Raw genomic sequence first — 16,571 nt, 5'->3', positions numbered from 1 at the left:
AGAGGTTAATTAAAAATTGATAAAGTGTTTTTTCTGAGAATCGACACAGTATCACAAAACATAATATCGCGATACTCATGTGTGTCAATATTTTCTTACACCCCTATTTTACAGTTGTATGATTGATTGGATATTAGTGTAGTTTGGCAATGTTTGATAGCAGTATATTCTTTTCCAAATGAATTACTTTAGGGCCAACTGTGCACACAGCCTGAACCTGATTCAGCAAACAGCTCAAATCTAACAAATACAGTGCAGCACAGAAGGAGTCAGACAGTGGCACATTTTTGGGGGGCTCTGAACTCTTACATACTGTCTGACTGTCTTACTTGTCTCTGTTTATCTGTCTATTTGTGCACTCTGCTGAAGAACTGTCTTGTTAAACAAAGAAGTCAAACCTTCTCGTAGTTGGAGAAGCCGCCCATGACAGCGGGGTCAACGATGCCGCTGAGCATCATGGATAGCGGGTTGATGGACAGCGAGCGATCGCAGGCTTGCTGCTGCACGAGGTTACTCAGCTTTTCATTGGCCATCTCCATGGTTTCCACGGCGTTCGCCAAAGGACTGATCTCCTCCTGCACATCGGGAGAATTACATGAAGGACAATGTGAATTTTAATTTTTAAAGAGGACTTATTATGCTTTTGTGCTTTTTCCCTTTCCTCCAGTGTGTTATATTTTTGCTGTGCATATAAAAGATCTGCAAAGCTACAAAGCCCAAAGTCCACGCCAAAGGGAGTTACTCTCCTCCACAGAAACACTGTTCCTGCACTGCCTGAAATGCCTTGCTTGAAGTCCCGCCTTTTCTTCTATAACGTGGCGATGTCACCAAGTAACACGTTTGCATAACACATGCCAAGCGGCTAGTTTGGCACAACCTCAAACAAAGCTAGTTAGAGCAAAGCTGGAGCAGAGTCCGAAGAGTTTGGTTTGGTTGACCAATCACAACAGAGTGGGCCAGCTAACCAATCAGAGCAGACAGGGCTTCTCGGGAGGGGATGGGGGGGGCAGGAGCTCAAACAGAGTGTTTCAGAAAAATAAGCGTTTTTTGTACGTTAACATGTTCTAGTAGAAACACAAAATACAAGTATGTACCTGAAAATAAGCATAATAGGTCCTCTTTAAAGTGAAACAACAACAAAGTTGGAGCATCAAGTTGGCTTCTTACCACTGAGGCAGATTTGACTTCAAACCATTTCAGAATCCCTGGGAAGCGATAGGCCGTAATGTACGTCGTTCTCTCGATCCACATAGTCTGCAAGGCAGAATAAATATCAATAAAATATTCAAGGGTGACATTTTAATGTCTTTATTAATCTTCAGAGTGAGGTATGCGCAGACGCAGGGTTGTTTATAATTTTTTTTTATTATTTATGGGTGCGTGTTGACACATGAGCTCAGTACTTTTCTAGTAATTTAAAAAATGCTCACTGCAAATTCATTGTCTGGGTCCTTTTCACCTTTCCTGAAGGGCCTGGAATACTTGAACTGGTCCAGTTCATTGGTTCTGTAATAGCTGCAAGAGAACAGGGAAGGACAGCGGTGAGTTAGCAGCTTGACCAGAGAACTATAAATCCAAAGGCGTTCACGAGAAGATAAATCAGCCTGCAAGTGTTCGGTTACGCACTTTAATATCTGCTCTGGAACCCCCTTGTCTTTAAACTGGGGCGGCACGGTGAGAACAGTCTTGACAGTGAAGCACTGGATGTCTGTGAAGTTCAGCTAAGGACAAGACCAGGAATAGTGTGTAGGAGCAGACAAAGCAAAGTTACAGTGAAGAAGATTATGTTTTTAAATCTGTAACTGTCAAACAAGTCTGCAGTCACGCTAGAAGCAATATGACACTGCGCTTAGTACTCAGTAGTGCTTACAGTAATAACTGATCTGTCAGCATGCAAACATGCTCACAATGACAATGTTTACATGCTGATGTTTAGCAAGTTTAAAGCTGGGGTAGGCAGGTTGGAGCAAATATGATTAAAGAAACGGTCACTATATCCTGACAGTAGTGCATGAGACAGGTAATCTGACAAAAATCATGTGCCTCTGTGTCCTCCGGTGCTCCTAATGGCATCTGCAAGATTTCACAGACCGGAAGAAAACAACAATAGGTAGCAACAGGTACAGCTGCAGCTGATGGGAATGTGATACATTTTGCGAGATTTAGTCATACACCAAATTATCAGGCACATTTAAATGCGAGATTGGGAGCATTTCTATTGTCTCCGCACGGCTCTCAAAATTTGCAAGAGTTGATCCGGCGGCTCGTAGGTAACGGTGCTAATAGCTCAAACAGTGAAAACAGAGGCAACACTGCTAACAGAGCTAACAGTGTTAACCTGGGGGAGAACCAGAGGGTGGATGCTACGCTTCCGTGACGGCACTGTCGGTCGGGATGGCGTTATCATCCGTAACCGCAGTATAAAAGCAATGCCAGTGCTTTTAGTGCACAAACATACACAGAAAGCACACACAGCTGGCCCAGATATGTCAACAAAGCAAGGAGAAGCTTAGATTACAACACACACAGAGGGAGAGTAACTTCATTCTCTGCTCAGGTAGACTCCTCTGTATCTTTACTTAGCAAATAGCTGTTTGCTGTTATATTAATGCCCTGCATCTCATATAGGGCACCATTAAATATTGACTTTATGATGGCACTAGATGAAAAGTTACGGGTAGGTAATTTTTTTACAATTCATCCTGAGGGGGGACGTGAATGTGTGTACAAAATTTCATGACAAATACATATCAATAGTTCAATAGTTGTCGAGATGTTTCACATAAAACCACAAATATCCACCTCACTGCCTTCCCTTGAGCCAACATGCTGCTAACATGGCTAAAATGTGGCTTATTATAAGGATACACTGTCCAGTGGAGTTGCTGATGTCGTCTCCAGGGGGCGCCGTGCTGTTCATCCGCGATGCGTTGGGGAACTGAGAGAGCAGCTTTAAGCTGAAGTCCTCGAGCCACTCGTACTCCTTGCCTCGGTAGATGAACATCTTGTTCTGTAGCAGAACATTTCAGAGTGCAACACAACAAATGAAGCTCAATAACAAGCTAGACTTATGCTTTTTTCCATAATCTATGAAAGGTGTGCTTGTGCAGAGTCGTGACAGGACTGTATTCATTCTGACATTCTCTTGTGTCATCCAAATCACCTTTATCGACATTATCGCACATGAAATGTTTCCAAAAGCCGGATCATAGCATGAGCATGGTGCATGGTGGTTTTAAGGCTTTATTTATTGAAATAGGTAATCATTTCCTTACCCTGAGGAAAGAAGGGAATCCAAGGCCATAATATCCCACAGCAAAGTACTCTGGCTGTGGCCGCATTGCATGCATTATGTTCTCATAGAACCCGGCCTGTTTTTTCTGTGACAGAGGACAAAGAAGATTGTAAGGGTGCAGTACATACACATTGATGTGTTGTAATAGTCCCTTAATGGATACAAAATAAAAGAATTCATGATAAATGAAATCCAATAGCATGTGTCAGGAAATGAGTTGGGTGAAGGGGTTAAAACACACTTATCTCTTCTCCATCTCCATCAGCTTTGTACAAGCTGGTACACAATACTTGTCCACTATTCAGACTAATATTAAAGAGGTATTAAAGCTGCAGTCGGTAACTTTGAGCAAATATGATTAAAAAATATATATATTTATAAAACGGTCAGTATATCCTGACAGATAATCTGTAAAACACTGAGCACTAGGAGGACACAGAGGAACATGATTTTATTCACAAATTATCCATCTTGTGCACTACTGTCAGGATATAGTGACCGTTTTATAAAAATAACTTTTTATTATATTTGCTCAAAGTTACCAACTGCAGCTTTAACAATAAAATGGCTTTTTTTTCATATCAGCTTATAAAAGCTGCACTTTTTCAGAGTTTTTCAGATTATTTTGTTTGTAAGGCTGAATTGAAAAGTATTCGTCCTCTTACCAGCAGCTGGCTCAGCTCCATGAAGTCAAACATGTGGCTCTCGTGCATCTTGGCCAGCTGTTTGCCCAGCTCAATGGCCTTCTCCCACATCTGAGAAGACATGTGCATCGCTCAGATGAAAGGGGACATAAAACAAAAACATAACAACACGGGAGCACAAGCCACACTTTGCCATCTGGCTCCCACGGCTGTCCTCTCAGTGAAACCCCCACCTGTCTTCCGAGGGAAAACGGTTGACACAACAAAGGGCTTAAGTAACTTCCCCACCGCTTTCACAATGCTAACATCTTCGGCTAATGTATGCATTATGCAAAAACAAAAAACTAGGGCTGACAATCGATTAAAATATTTAATCGCGATTAATCGCATATTTTTTATCTGTTCAAAATGTACCTCAAAGGGAGATTTGTCAAGTATTTAATACTCTTATCAACATGGGAGTGGGCAAATCTGCTTGCGTTATGCAAATGTATGTATATTATTATTGGAAATCAATTAACACAAAACAATGACAAATATTGTCCAGAAACCCTCACAGGTACTGCATTTAGAATAAAACAAATGCTCAAATCATAACATGGCAAACTCAAGCCCAACAGAGAACAACAGCTGTCAGTGTGTCAGTGTGCTGACTTGACTATGACTTGCCCCAAACTGTCTGTGATTATCATAAAGTGGGCATGCCTGTAAAGGGGAGACTCGTGGGTACCCATAGAACCCATTTTCATTCACATATCTTGAGGTCAGAGGTCAAGGGACCCCTTTGAAAATGGCCGTGACAGTTTTTCCTTGCTAAAACTTTGCGTAAATTTGGAGCGTTATTTAACCTCCTTTGCGACAAGCTAGTATGACATGATTGAACCAATGAATTCCTTCGATTTTATAGTTTCAGTTGCAGTATCTTCTCTGTAGCTTTAATACTGAGCCCACTACAACCTGAAGATGCATTAAAGAATTGAATGGCGTAAACAAATTTGCGTTAACACGTTATTATCGCGTTAACTTTGACAGCTCCTAAAAAAAGGCAATCTGACCTTTTGACACCAGCTCAAGTGCAGTTAATAATCACCTTGCCCTTGTCCAAATAACATATGATCTCCTGGAAGAGCCGCTCTTTCAGCTCCTGTTGGGTCCACACATGCTTGCTGTCTCCAGGTATCAGATGAGATGCACAGGGTTTTTCAGACCACTGGGGAAGCACATTACCATAAAATCAACATACATTCAGAAGCAGGGTAATATAAGGAAGGGTTAAACAGCTCAAAGCTGAAAAAAAAGACTTTGATGTGTTTGGAGACCTCCAGTAATTCAGCGTGTAGCAGCAGAGTGTAGGAGGCCTCTGTGTAGTTCTCACAGTCCAGGTGCAAATCTCGCAGCTTGTACAAGTACCTGGTTACAAGAGCACATTAGACACAGTTAGCCCTTTGGTCCATGAACCAGATGCTACGTGTCTCTTTCTGACTCACCGGATGTAAATGTCCTCCCTCTTTTTTTCTTTGTAGAAATTCTGCAAGAGAGAAAAAATGTTAATTGCGTCCTCTTGAAAACATTTTTTCTCTGAAGCAATTTGCAGAACAGTACATGGTAATTGCTCTATGTACAAGCACAGACAGTGTTAACCCTTTTGTAAATATAGGCAAAGGGCGTACCAGCACGTTGACGGTGCAGCTCATGCGGTGCTCGGGACTTTCGTCATGTGTGATGGTGCGGTACGCCAGGAGATTCTCCAGCAGGCTGCTCAGCAGCAGGGCCAGCTCCTCTCCTGACTGTGACAGGTATCGGTGGCGTCTGCAGTGCTCCAGCAACCTGCACACACAAACAAAACTCTTTTAGCTGTAAATGGCTATTTCTGGGTTTATCAGTATGCCAAAGCCTGCCTTTCCTCCTGACGAGCACATTAAAATCTGTTTTCTGCAATTCTTTGAGAGAGTACTTTCCGTCCCAGAGGGGTTCCCTATTGATTAGAGGTTGCTCACAATTCTAACAGACTGTCTTGTCCTTCTGGCTCCTTTAGGACTTTTTCAAAAACACAATCAAAAATGCCTTTGTTGTATTTTAGAAACACTCCTATGTGAATTCCCTATCACACAGAATAGAAGGATTTTGATCATTGTGTTGTACTACTTTAAAGGATAGTTTGGATTTTTTGAAGTTGGGTTGTAAGAGGTACTTATCCTTAGTCGGTGTATTACCTACAGTAGATGATGGTCGGCACGCCTCCAGTTTGGAGAAACCGACAAGTTACCACAGGGAAGCAAAGCAATGTACTGCTGTGGACGGGGCTGGCAGTAAAACATATTTTAGCCACCTAAAAGTAAGGTGCACCTAAAAAAATCGATATTAGTTTAATTGTACGCTACATTTAGAATATTTTCACCGCTTTACCTTGCCGTAAGATAGCCCTTTCCGACGGGGAACTGAAGCCGTTATCTATGCTCTCTTCAAAGCCACCAGACTCCATTCACAAAAACAGTAATTTTACTTCGCAGTCTAACGCTGCAGTTAGGTTGTTTGTGTTATTGTGTGACTATGATGTTTTAAAAAGTTAGTTCGGATTCACCAAAGGTAAAGCGGTGAAAATGTTCTAAATATACCGTGCACTTAAACTGATATTGATTTTTTTAGGTGAACCTTTGCAGCACATTGCTTCGCTCCTGTGTCGGTACTCCTGTCTGCTTCTCCAAACTGGGGGCTTGCCATCTACTGTAGGTAATACACTGACTATGGATAAGTACCTCATACAACACCACTTCAAAAGACCCGAACTATCCCTTTAAACAACTTTCAGATTAAAAGAAATATTTCCTGTTTGATCTGCTCCTCGGCCTTACGTTTTCTCCAGCAGGATTTTGTACTGTTCATCCCCTCGGCCTCCTTCTACCTCTTGGTCCAGTTTTGTTATCAGTTCATTCTCAAACTGCAAAGACAAGAGGGGAATTAAAAATCATCATACTCATCACAAATGTCCTACTCAGCCAGTCGACTTTAAACAAAAAACAGCAAAATCCTGAACGTCTGAGGTAGCTTTTTACCGTCTCAAACGTGCGTCCGGGGCTGAAGTTGTGCTCACACTGCATCATATCAAAGAAGATGGGGATGGTGGCTTTCCTCAGCTCGGGCTCGGGCACCAGCGTGACCTCCAGAATGGGTCCGACCATGGCTGGGATGAACTTCATTTTGTGAGGGCCTGAGGGACAACGAAACATTATCACGCAGAAATATCACAGTGTGATTGGAGAAGGCAATAAGCTGCATCTTCATTTCTCAACAAACAGAGGACAAATCTAATAATGTGGTCAAACAAAAACAACAACACACTGTGAAACCGGACAATAAAAAATATTGTCTTGTCATTCCCCTTGCTTTACTGGCAGGCACTGAATAAACAGTGCCACAAACTCTATGATAATAGCAGCATTATCAGATGGTGTAAAATACTCACCAAGATTGTACCACATATCTCTGATCTTAAACCCAATAGTCTTCCTCATGTCTCCATATCTGTGGCAAATTTAAATCAAAGGACTGTTAAATTAAGTTTTCTCCATTTAAATAATCTTTTTGATGAATTGGTAATGATCTCACTTGTTCAGTATCTTATTTCGTTTCTCTTGAGAGAAGGATTCCAGCTGCAGCGTCTTGTGGACGAGGAACGCCACGGTCAAATGAAAGTAGTTATTCCACAGCTGCGAGGGGAGCAGGGTTTTCAAATATTAATACCATAATTACCTTTTCATAACACCAGCTTTTGATTTTGTGTTAAATAAGAAATGTAACCTCTAACAAGGCGGGGGAGGACAAAGACACACCTGGGGTTCAAAATGCGCCTGGTCCAGAAAGTACATGTTGAGGACGTCCGAGTACTGGGTGATGGCCCTCAGGAAGACCTGCATCTGCACCAGGTTCATGACCATCCAGTCGGCGGGGAACACGTCTCCCATGAGGTCCTTAAACATGATGAATGTCTCCATGAGGAAGTCCTGAGGGCAGCAGAGGAAGAAAATCTTTAAAGCGACAGTGTGCATACACCAGCAGTAAAGAAATACAATAAATTATTTACAAACCAAGCAAATCTAAAGCAGCGCTGCTTCATGTCAGGCAACAGACTGTCTATAAAGATGGACGATATGACAGCTCGCCTAAAGTGAAGCCAAACCATTCGATCGCCCCCTGGTGGCTGGCTGCAGTATAGGTCATAAATCCCGCCCCCTCCATGTTAGTGGATGGTACATGGGCCAAACTAAAAAGTACACATCAAATCATTTTTTTCCAAAGATGGTTTCTGTCATTTTAGGTAGTTCTCATCACGCTGATGTATGTTCAAGTGTTTGTTTTTCTGATCAGTTTGGTTTTAATTAGTTATTTGATACTATAAAAGGGAGTGAGACGTCATGATCGACAGCTCGCACAGCCGGAGCTTTATATGTACGAGAGAGGAGATTTAACTTTCCTTATTACACGGCTTTGTTGATTACTCGATTCTGATTGGTCAATCACGGCATTCTAGGGTCTGTGATTGTGTGTGTCAAATCATTGATTGCTTACAGTGTGTAGGATTTGGCGGCATCTAGTGGTGTGGTCGCAATCTGCAACGTAAAAACGTGAAAGGCTCTCTCTAGAGATGGCGGAGCAACATAGTAGACTCCATGAAGAGGCCCCGCTCCCTATGTAGATATGAAGGGCTCATTCTAAACTAACGAAAACACAACAATCCTAGTTTTAGGTGATTATACACCAATAAAAACATAGTTATGAATGTTATATTTCATTTCTGCTAATAAATACCTCAAAATATTACACACTGTTTCTTTAAGTAAGTAGCCGCGTAAGAAGTAGGATAATGTACAGCGATTGTTGTGAAATAAACCCCTTCAGGGCTTTGCGTTGGGGTCACCCTGAGTCGCCCTGTCTGGGTTCATTTCACAACAATGACTGGATTGCTGTACATTATCCTTTACATAAGCTTCACTTCACAGTCTGTGTGTAATAGAATATCTGTCATTTGGTCATAAATGTAGTTATAGTGATATTATGGTTAGTTGTTGTGTCTTTCTAGCCAAACAGCTACCTAGTGCCTCCCATCACTTCTGCGCACTCTGGCTCCAAAATGACGTCAAAATGTCAAGATGGTAGCTCCCGTATTCAGGATACTTTGGCTTCACTTTAGTACAGTGGGAGGAAGTGGACACACGTCGTCCATCTATAAATACAGTCTATGTGTCAGGCACACACAATGCTCCCACGGCTATAATGGAGACCCATTGACATCCTCATCATGTCAGACCAATCCCTTGCATGAAATGTCTATAATCAATATTCCCTTAAGGAGCAGTAAGTGGCCTGGGTGGTTTAATGCCTGTTATTGATGGGCTGTTTCAGGACAAGATGTAGCCGACAGGGGAGGAACCGGGACACTTACAACGATATCCTGTCTTGTCTTGAAGGTGCTGATGTAGTGGGCGTAATGCATGTCATCCATTTGCTTCAGGACGGCCGTCATGCAGGCGAGGTAGTGGCCCTGTCGCAGAGGAGTCACATGATTTCACTGTGAAACATTTGTCCAAAAGAAACCAGCACGTTCCTTGTTGTATTTGTGTTACTGTTGTGGCTCTTAAAAGATTGGCAGAGCTATTGTAGCTATTGTTGATGTCAGTGCACTTAATATTGAAATGAATGCTGAGGACGTAGTCGTCAAGGACATATTTCTGTCTTACAATGAGAGGGGAGGATCTATCCATGCTGATGACAGTGCGATTAACCCTGCGAAGGAGCCGCTCCATTATCAGCTGAACGTGCCCTCTGGTTGGACCCTGAACAGAAAGAACAGCCTCAAGTACAATTATCAGCTGAAACACAGCGACACAGACATGCTACAAAGTGTTGGCAGTATCAAAGGGTCGGTTCACTCAATTACACAAAAAAAAGGAAAATAACAACCTACATTCTCACTTATTTGAGGATAGTTTTGCTTTTATTTTCCCATGTTTTGAGATACTAAAAAAATTGTTTTCTGGTGCTCACAGAATTGAAAGTATACATTTAAAAAAATCAACAGCAGCATGTCTTCCTAGGAACCCTCCTCCAGTTACTGTCAAAGGTTTTCTTTGGGACTATTTCTTCAGTAGAAAAGACGAAACAAACTAAAGCTTAACTATTTTGCAACATTTTTTATAACTGATTAACAGTTTCACTGATTTTGCAAGCAAAAATGCCAAACATTTCATGCTACCAGCCTCCAAACTGTAAGGATTTGCTGCTTTTCTTTGTCCTAAATTATAGTTAAAGGACCAATATGTAATATATTTACTGTAATAAATCATAAAATGACCACGATATGTCATCAGAGATTAAGGAAACATGCTATATTGAAATGCTGGCTTCTCCGACAACAATGCTACAGCCAGTATGTTCTCCTTTGAAATTCCCATTCCAGTCCGGAACGTCTGTTTTTGTTTTGGTCGGTGGGATCCCGTCCACTGCCCATTTCGACACCACGTTGCCACATATGAAACAAATTGGCACACAAACACAGCCTTCTGCAGCCATGGAAGCACGCAAACGAACTGGATCACCAGAGATAACATAACTTTAGATTCTACCCGACCTGAAAAGCCCCGGCACATCTCTCTGTGGTCCGTGTGCAGCTGGGTTATCAAGGCAGCGAGTGTTTGAGACACACAGCTGGTGAAGTGATTCCTATAACTGCTGCTGGTCAGAGGCTAACGCGGTCGTGTCTAGAAGGTAACCCTCAAATTGCGAAAACGTGCGTTAACTTCTATCAGTCACATCGAGGAGCAGACGGGCCATGGCACCAATGTTTTGAAATGTGGTCTGCTGTTACCCATTTTAAACCACGAGCTATCAGTCCTACATATTGCTCCTTTAACTAAATATCTTTGTGTTTTCGCTTGCTGGTCAAACAACTGGGGGATCCTTTGAGGAAAGAGATGTTGGTGCCATTTTTCAATGCTGTGAGCATCACAAACAACATTCCATTCACCTCCATTGTATTGTGGTACTACCAGAAATCTCAGAGACAAATATCTCAAAACCTACAGTACGCAAATAAAAGCCATTATCTAACTATATGCATGACTAGGTGTTCCAACTACCCATCCATTTTAAACCGCTTATCTGGCAGCAGGCTAAACAGGGTGGCCCAGATGTTCCCCTCCTTAGCTCCGTCCTCCAGCTCGTCCAGGGGGACAACTAGGTGCTACCAGGCCAGATGGGGTATGTAATTCCTCCGGCATGCTCTGAGAACGCCCGGGGGCTTCCTTCCAGTTGGACGTGCCCAGAAAACCTCTAAAGAGAGGCCCGAATCTCCTCAAGTGGCTCCTTTCCGTGCACAGCTGCGGCAGTTTTACTCTGAGGTCCCCACGGAGGTCTGAGCTCTTTACCCTGTCTGTCTGGGTCAGCCACCCCGTGGATGAAACTTATCTCGGCCGATTTATACCCACAATATCACGCTGGCTAGATGGGATTTCTGTCATTTGTGTGTACCGACCCTTTATGCTGTGTTCAGACCAAGAGCGAAGCGAATTTTCGTTTTCCAATTCGTGCAGGTTGGACCGCTGGTATCATTTGTGTTCATTCACACTAGATGCGCCGGAGAGGAGAAGGAGCTTGTCTCCATAGATACCAATTCTTTCCGCTATCAACCATAGAAAAAATAACCACTGTTGCTGCTTTGTACATGTTATGGAAGTCCCAGATATGTCAGAAAACCAAACAGCGTCGTATCTGGGTTCATAACATCACCCAGCGGTGAGCTGGATTCACATACAGTGCCATTACACTGACTGTATCTAGCAAGCCACGTGTCACCACTGTGGTATGAACCCAAAATAAACAGATTGTGCTGTGATTTAATTGCAATAAGCAGATCAAAAGGATGCCGAGATAACTACATAATAATGCTGATTTGTAAAAAACTATGAATTCAGGCTTTGTCAGGTCTGTCCGCAATACATAAGAGCTGCACTACTACTACTGTGTTTTACCCACGTTTCACTCTACAACAGATGATCCTAACAGACCAGTACTCCAATGAGGGTGTTTCTTTTAAAATGCCTTCACACACATGTTTTAAAGCAAACAACTTTTAAAATTCTTGTTTTCTGGATGGAGTTTGGATCGATCAGTGCCAGGCTATGCAGCTACTCAATCAACACTCAAGATAACGTCACTTAGGCATAAATACAGCAGCGACGTTGTTGTTTATACCATAGACAGTCTGTGGTTTATACACATACATTTATACACAGAGTTTTGGGCGGTCTCTTTACAAATAATGAATGAATAAGTGAGTAAGTGAATTTCTCGCTCGAATACGCGAATGACGCGAATTGTGTGTGTGTCGCGTCATTCACGCAATTCACATCACCCGGCGCAAATTCGCATCTATTCGCCTCTTTGCATTGACTTCGTATGTAATCGCGCCACGCTCTTGGTGTGAACACATCATTAGACCTATAACCTCTGTGTGTCTAAAGGTGAATTCTGAATCCTCACCACGTCCTTGCGGTCCAGGTTGTCCAACACTGTGCTCAGCAGTTGGGCGCAGCCCTCGTGGTCCGGTTTACTCGAGTGGTCGTCCAGCTGCCCGCTCAGCTGGTCGGTGACAAGTGGCAGAAGCACGTCTCGACAATCTGCGGCGGCGGAGCAGAGGAACACTGAGCTCATTGTATCACACGGCACATTTCCTTTTAATGGAGCTGACCTGACAAACTTGTATGTAGGTGTGATGCAGAGCTTTTTTTCCCCTCCTTCATCTTGTGTGAAAATGTCATTATGTGGTTTTCGAAGCCTCGAGGACTCCTACCTGGCTGCCTGAAAAGGTCACTCTCCACCATCTTACACATGCAGCCCAGCTTCTGACGCACGAGCTGGGATTCGGGGATGCTCTCAATGAACTTCGCCAGGAGAACGCTGAAAGAAAAAGAGCCAAAGGAGCAGCTGTGACAATCGGAACGCCATTCACATTTCACATCTAGTAATTATTGTCACGGAGGTCTAATGAGCAGCACATATGACAGGTTGATTTTACAGCAGCAGCAGGAATTGAGAATAACGCCTCCTTTGCTCAGAAGTAAATATGATAATTTGCACTGAGTCAGGCAATTATCATTTCCTGCTGTGCAAACCCTCTGGAGAGTTACCTGAGCTCCACAGGATCAAACACAGTCTGGATGTCATTAATGATGCTGGGGAGGTATTTCAATATTGCTCCCTGAAAAAAAGCAGAGAATCAGGTCTCATTATGCTGAAGCACAGGGGTGTTTTTTAATTCCCTAGTAAAACAAGCTTTTTACCAGAGCGTTTCCTCACCTTACTGAGACTGCCAACAGGGAGCCCACGCTTATTTTACAAGTAATTTGTAAAACCTTTCAATAACTTGTCCATAACACATTTTCACAGCTGGGCTACTGCAGTCATTTTCATGCAACACTGAAAAATGCCCAGACTGAAAAGCAACATCTTCACAGAGTCTGACCAGCTGCATTTCACTTTTATTTTCAAGCTAGAAAATGATCTATTTTTTAAATGTTTCCCCTGCTTCTCACTTCTATGATACAAAATAAATAAAACAAAAAACAGCTACTGGGCACATCAACCATTCTTCTTACCTTTATCTTCACTCCCTCGTCCAGCGGTCTGTCCATGAGGGTGTTGAAAGACAGGAAAAGGGTGCGAATGGAGTTGAAGAAAGCGTCCCCATCCTCGCTGTTGCCGTAGAATCTGAGAATCAAGGCCAGGCCATTGCATTAAAGGAAGTCATCCTTATAATGTAAGAGTGAAAAGTGGATTCTTCTTATGCACTTCTGATACCTGAGATAGAGGACCCGGGACTGCACAATAAACCTGAACAGGTACTTGAGAGCTTTGAGTGCAGCGTAGAGCCTCTCGGTCAGGGCGGACTCCTCGGCGTGGCCCACGTAGTAGTTGAGCACCTTGGTTAGCTTCCTGAGAAAAGGGAATGAGTCAGGCATCAAGGTCTGCTGGTAATTTGGGTGTGGGTGGTGATGAAAAGGAAAAACACACTAAAAATAAACAGCATGAAGCGATCAAAAGGTGGGAAAACGCAGAACGGAGACTCACATGTAAGCCAAAGTGGCACTGAAGTGCTTGTTGATGTAGGTCTCCAGGACGGGGTTGAAATGCTGGAATTTGATGTCGCCAATGAGTGTGATTATAAATACCTGGTTATAGACGAGGAGGAGGGGGGGAAACAAAATCAGAACTATGTCCAAGTTGAAGGAACATAACAAAACTAATACAAAAATACCTTTTTTACATGTGACCCCTTATTAGTTATTATCCTTAAAGGGGAACTACACTCATTTTCCAAATTCTTACATGTCATTCCTATGGTTTAAGACAGTCCAAAAAAAATTGTAAACATGAACAACTCTCTCCAAAATCCAAAAACGATGTATATATTGATAACATTGATAACATTCAGACACTAGATGTCGCACTCTCCCTCCCCCGTTCCATTGCATTCACTTCACAACAAGTGGTTGCCAGTTTGTTGTACAACCTGCATATTTTATAGTCATGTCAAGTGATGAATCTTTCGTCGTAGAGTAAGGAAGTCCTTTTGCAACATGTAGCTATACATTAGCTATAAATTTAGTTTACTTTGTGCGGTGATGTTTCAAGATCCATGTAACATAATCTATGGTAATCTTAGGATATGGCTTTATAGTTTTAGGAAACATTTAGCTTGTCATCAGTGGTGTAGCGCAGGGTAAATGCAAGTAAACGGCGTATACCTACTTATTCTTCAGTCGGCCTGGGCCACCCACTTCTAAATCCCCTCTGATGTGCATCCCTTCGTTACATTGTTATATATTATACATGTTATACATTGAGGGACCTATAACTCAGGGATTGAGATTTTCTCATTTTAACAATCTGGGTTACTGTTGTTCGGACGATTAAGCTAATATGTGCTAATGTCACTAGTTGCTGCGGTAAATATTCACGTATTGTGCAGCCTGATGGAGACACCAGTGTCAGTGTGGCCAGGCGTGGCGGACGCAGCCTCTTTTTATCGCTGAGCACTTTGGTACCAGAGTGAAGCCGGGCGCTTACCGTCAAACCAATCCAATCCAATCCATTTTTTCCACACTAACTGGCAGCTTGATCGCTGAAAACTCAGTGATACCACGTGATACCACCGCCGTTATATTATTGGCTCACAAGCCTTGTTAGAAGTGGGAACCAAACCTCATATATCTTCCACAGAGATGAACAATACATTCATTTTGGACCCGTCAATTTCTTAAATGATAAATTCACAATCATAATAGTTTTTTTAGGAAAAGTGATGTTTTTATTCAGCACCTTTCTAAAAGCTCTGTGGAATAATTATTCTTTTTAAATTATTTGTCTACATAAAAATGCTATCAATAACACCTTTAACGTTTTCATGAAATCACACCCTGTTTTTGATGCTACCTATGGTCTGCCTTTTGTCAGCAAAAGACGAATTACGCCAGAAAAGACCTAGTATGCACGATGTGTCTGACCTGTGTCAGTCACTGACACTTCTACACTGTATAATAAATCACCCACTGGCACTATGGCCTGACAAAAATACTAACCAAGGCATCGAACACCAGGGTGTCATAGGTGTCCTTTTCCGAGGTCTCCATCATGATGTTGAACAGGGCATCGAGAGTGTCCTGGAGAAACTGAGCATAAAACAGAGTGCCATTTAAAAGGACTAAATACAACATATAAAAAATACAGCAGCATATTCCATATTTAATGCAGCAGAACTCACTTTGACAATCTCCCCTCCCTCGACCTCCATCAACCTCTGCAAATTCTTGTCCAGATCTTCGGGATTAGATCTCCAGTTCAACAGGCCCAGTAAATCCACTGGAAAAAAAACAACACCAGAATACATTCAGTATGAGCAACACCTCCTCTGTCGCAACATCAGTTAATATAATTGTGTTAAAAGCCTGAAATTTCAATATAAACCTCATTAGTTCTACATCAATCAACATCAAAACATCAGCAATATATTAGCAACACAGATCAGCTTAATTAATTTCGAGGCAATCTGGGGGAGAGGAAATGATGGTGGCACTGCTTCCCTTTATCTGCTGTAGAATCTGTTCATTTCTTAACTTGTCACAGGTCATCTTTTAATTACCACAGGGACGGAGAATGAGAGATTGGGAGGAATAGAAATGGCGCCCTACGGTACCGTTCTGAGTGAGTTTCGTGGAGCAGGTGAGCGTGGCGATCTGGAAGCTGTCTTTAGTCACGGGAATCACCCCTGAATGGTGGAACTGCTTCCCTGTTTGCTTCTCCTTCTCAGCCACTTCGATCCAAGTCGCCGGCAAGGTGAGATAAACCTTTGCATCCTCTGTCTTTTTCACATCAACCTGAGAAATTCACGAAATGGGGGGAATGAATCACGGAGCGTATCGATCGGTGGAGATCTAATTTCATATTTATTGATTGAGGAGGGATTCATGCATAATCCATCTACCCACCGTCAGCTATTCAAGACACCGATTTTTGCGTGATTAGATCAAAACAATCCGCTGCTTATTTTAAAGAAAAGTGCGGTGAATTAAATCTCATAC

The 16,571-nt window shown here is 42.5% G+C and overlaps 1 protein-coding gene across 4 annotated transcripts in view; it reads right to left on the bottom strand.

Annotated features, from left to right (window-relative positions):
* dock5 (dedicator of cytokinesis 5) overlaps positions 1-16,571 on the bottom strand; it is a 41,785-nt gene that overhangs the window by 3,726 nt on the left and 21,488 nt on the right. For all 4 annotated transcript variants that reach the window (XM_037778161.1, XM_037778162.1, XM_037778163.1 and 1 more), the window contains 27 exons: positions 16,187-16,367; positions 15,755-15,852; positions 15,573-15,662; positions 14,062-14,162; positions 13,792-13,926; positions 13,590-13,701; positions 13,122-13,192; positions 12,785-12,891; positions 12,475-12,611; positions 9,675-9,770; positions 9,380-9,478; positions 7,770-7,940; positions 7,546-7,646; positions 7,403-7,461; positions 6,993-7,147; positions 6,792-6,877; positions 5,610-5,766; positions 5,427-5,467; positions 5,259-5,349; positions 5,030-5,149; positions 3,961-4,050; positions 3,276-3,380; positions 2,869-3,010; positions 1,627-1,708; positions 1,431-1,515; positions 1,168-1,254; positions 399-575 (listed from right to left, as the gene is read on the bottom strand). In XM_037778161.1, coding sequence (XP_037634089.1) covers positions 399-575; positions 1,168-1,254; positions 1,431-1,515; positions 1,627-1,708; positions 2,869-3,010; positions 3,276-3,380; positions 3,961-4,050; positions 5,030-5,149; positions 5,259-5,349; positions 5,427-5,467; positions 5,610-5,766; positions 6,792-6,877; positions 6,993-7,147; positions 7,403-7,461; positions 7,546-7,646; positions 7,770-7,940; positions 9,380-9,478; positions 9,675-9,770; positions 12,475-12,611; positions 12,785-12,891; positions 13,122-13,192; positions 13,590-13,701; positions 13,792-13,926; positions 14,062-14,162; positions 15,573-15,662; positions 15,755-15,852; positions 16,187-16,367 — 2,976 coding nt within the window. The remainder of the gene's footprint in view (positions 1-398; positions 576-1,167; positions 1,255-1,430; positions 1,516-1,626; positions 1,709-2,868; positions 3,011-3,275; positions 3,381-3,960; positions 4,051-5,029; positions 5,150-5,258; positions 5,350-5,426; positions 5,468-5,609; positions 5,767-6,791; positions 6,878-6,992; positions 7,148-7,402; positions 7,462-7,545; positions 7,647-7,769; positions 7,941-9,379; positions 9,479-9,674; positions 9,771-12,474; positions 12,612-12,784; positions 12,892-13,121; positions 13,193-13,589; positions 13,702-13,791; positions 13,927-14,061; positions 14,163-15,572; positions 15,663-15,754; positions 15,853-16,186; positions 16,368-16,571) is intronic.

The sequence above is a fragment of the Sebastes umbrosus genome, chromosome 8, assembly GCF_015220745.1.
Source record: "Sebastes umbrosus isolate fSebUmb1 chromosome 8, fSebUmb1.pri, whole genome shotgun sequence".
NCBI lineage: Eukaryota > Metazoa > Chordata > Actinopteri > Perciformes > Sebastidae > Sebastes > Sebastes umbrosus.
The sequence above is the reverse complement of the archived record's forward strand: the minus strand, read 5'-3'. Positions and strand labels throughout refer to the sequence as shown.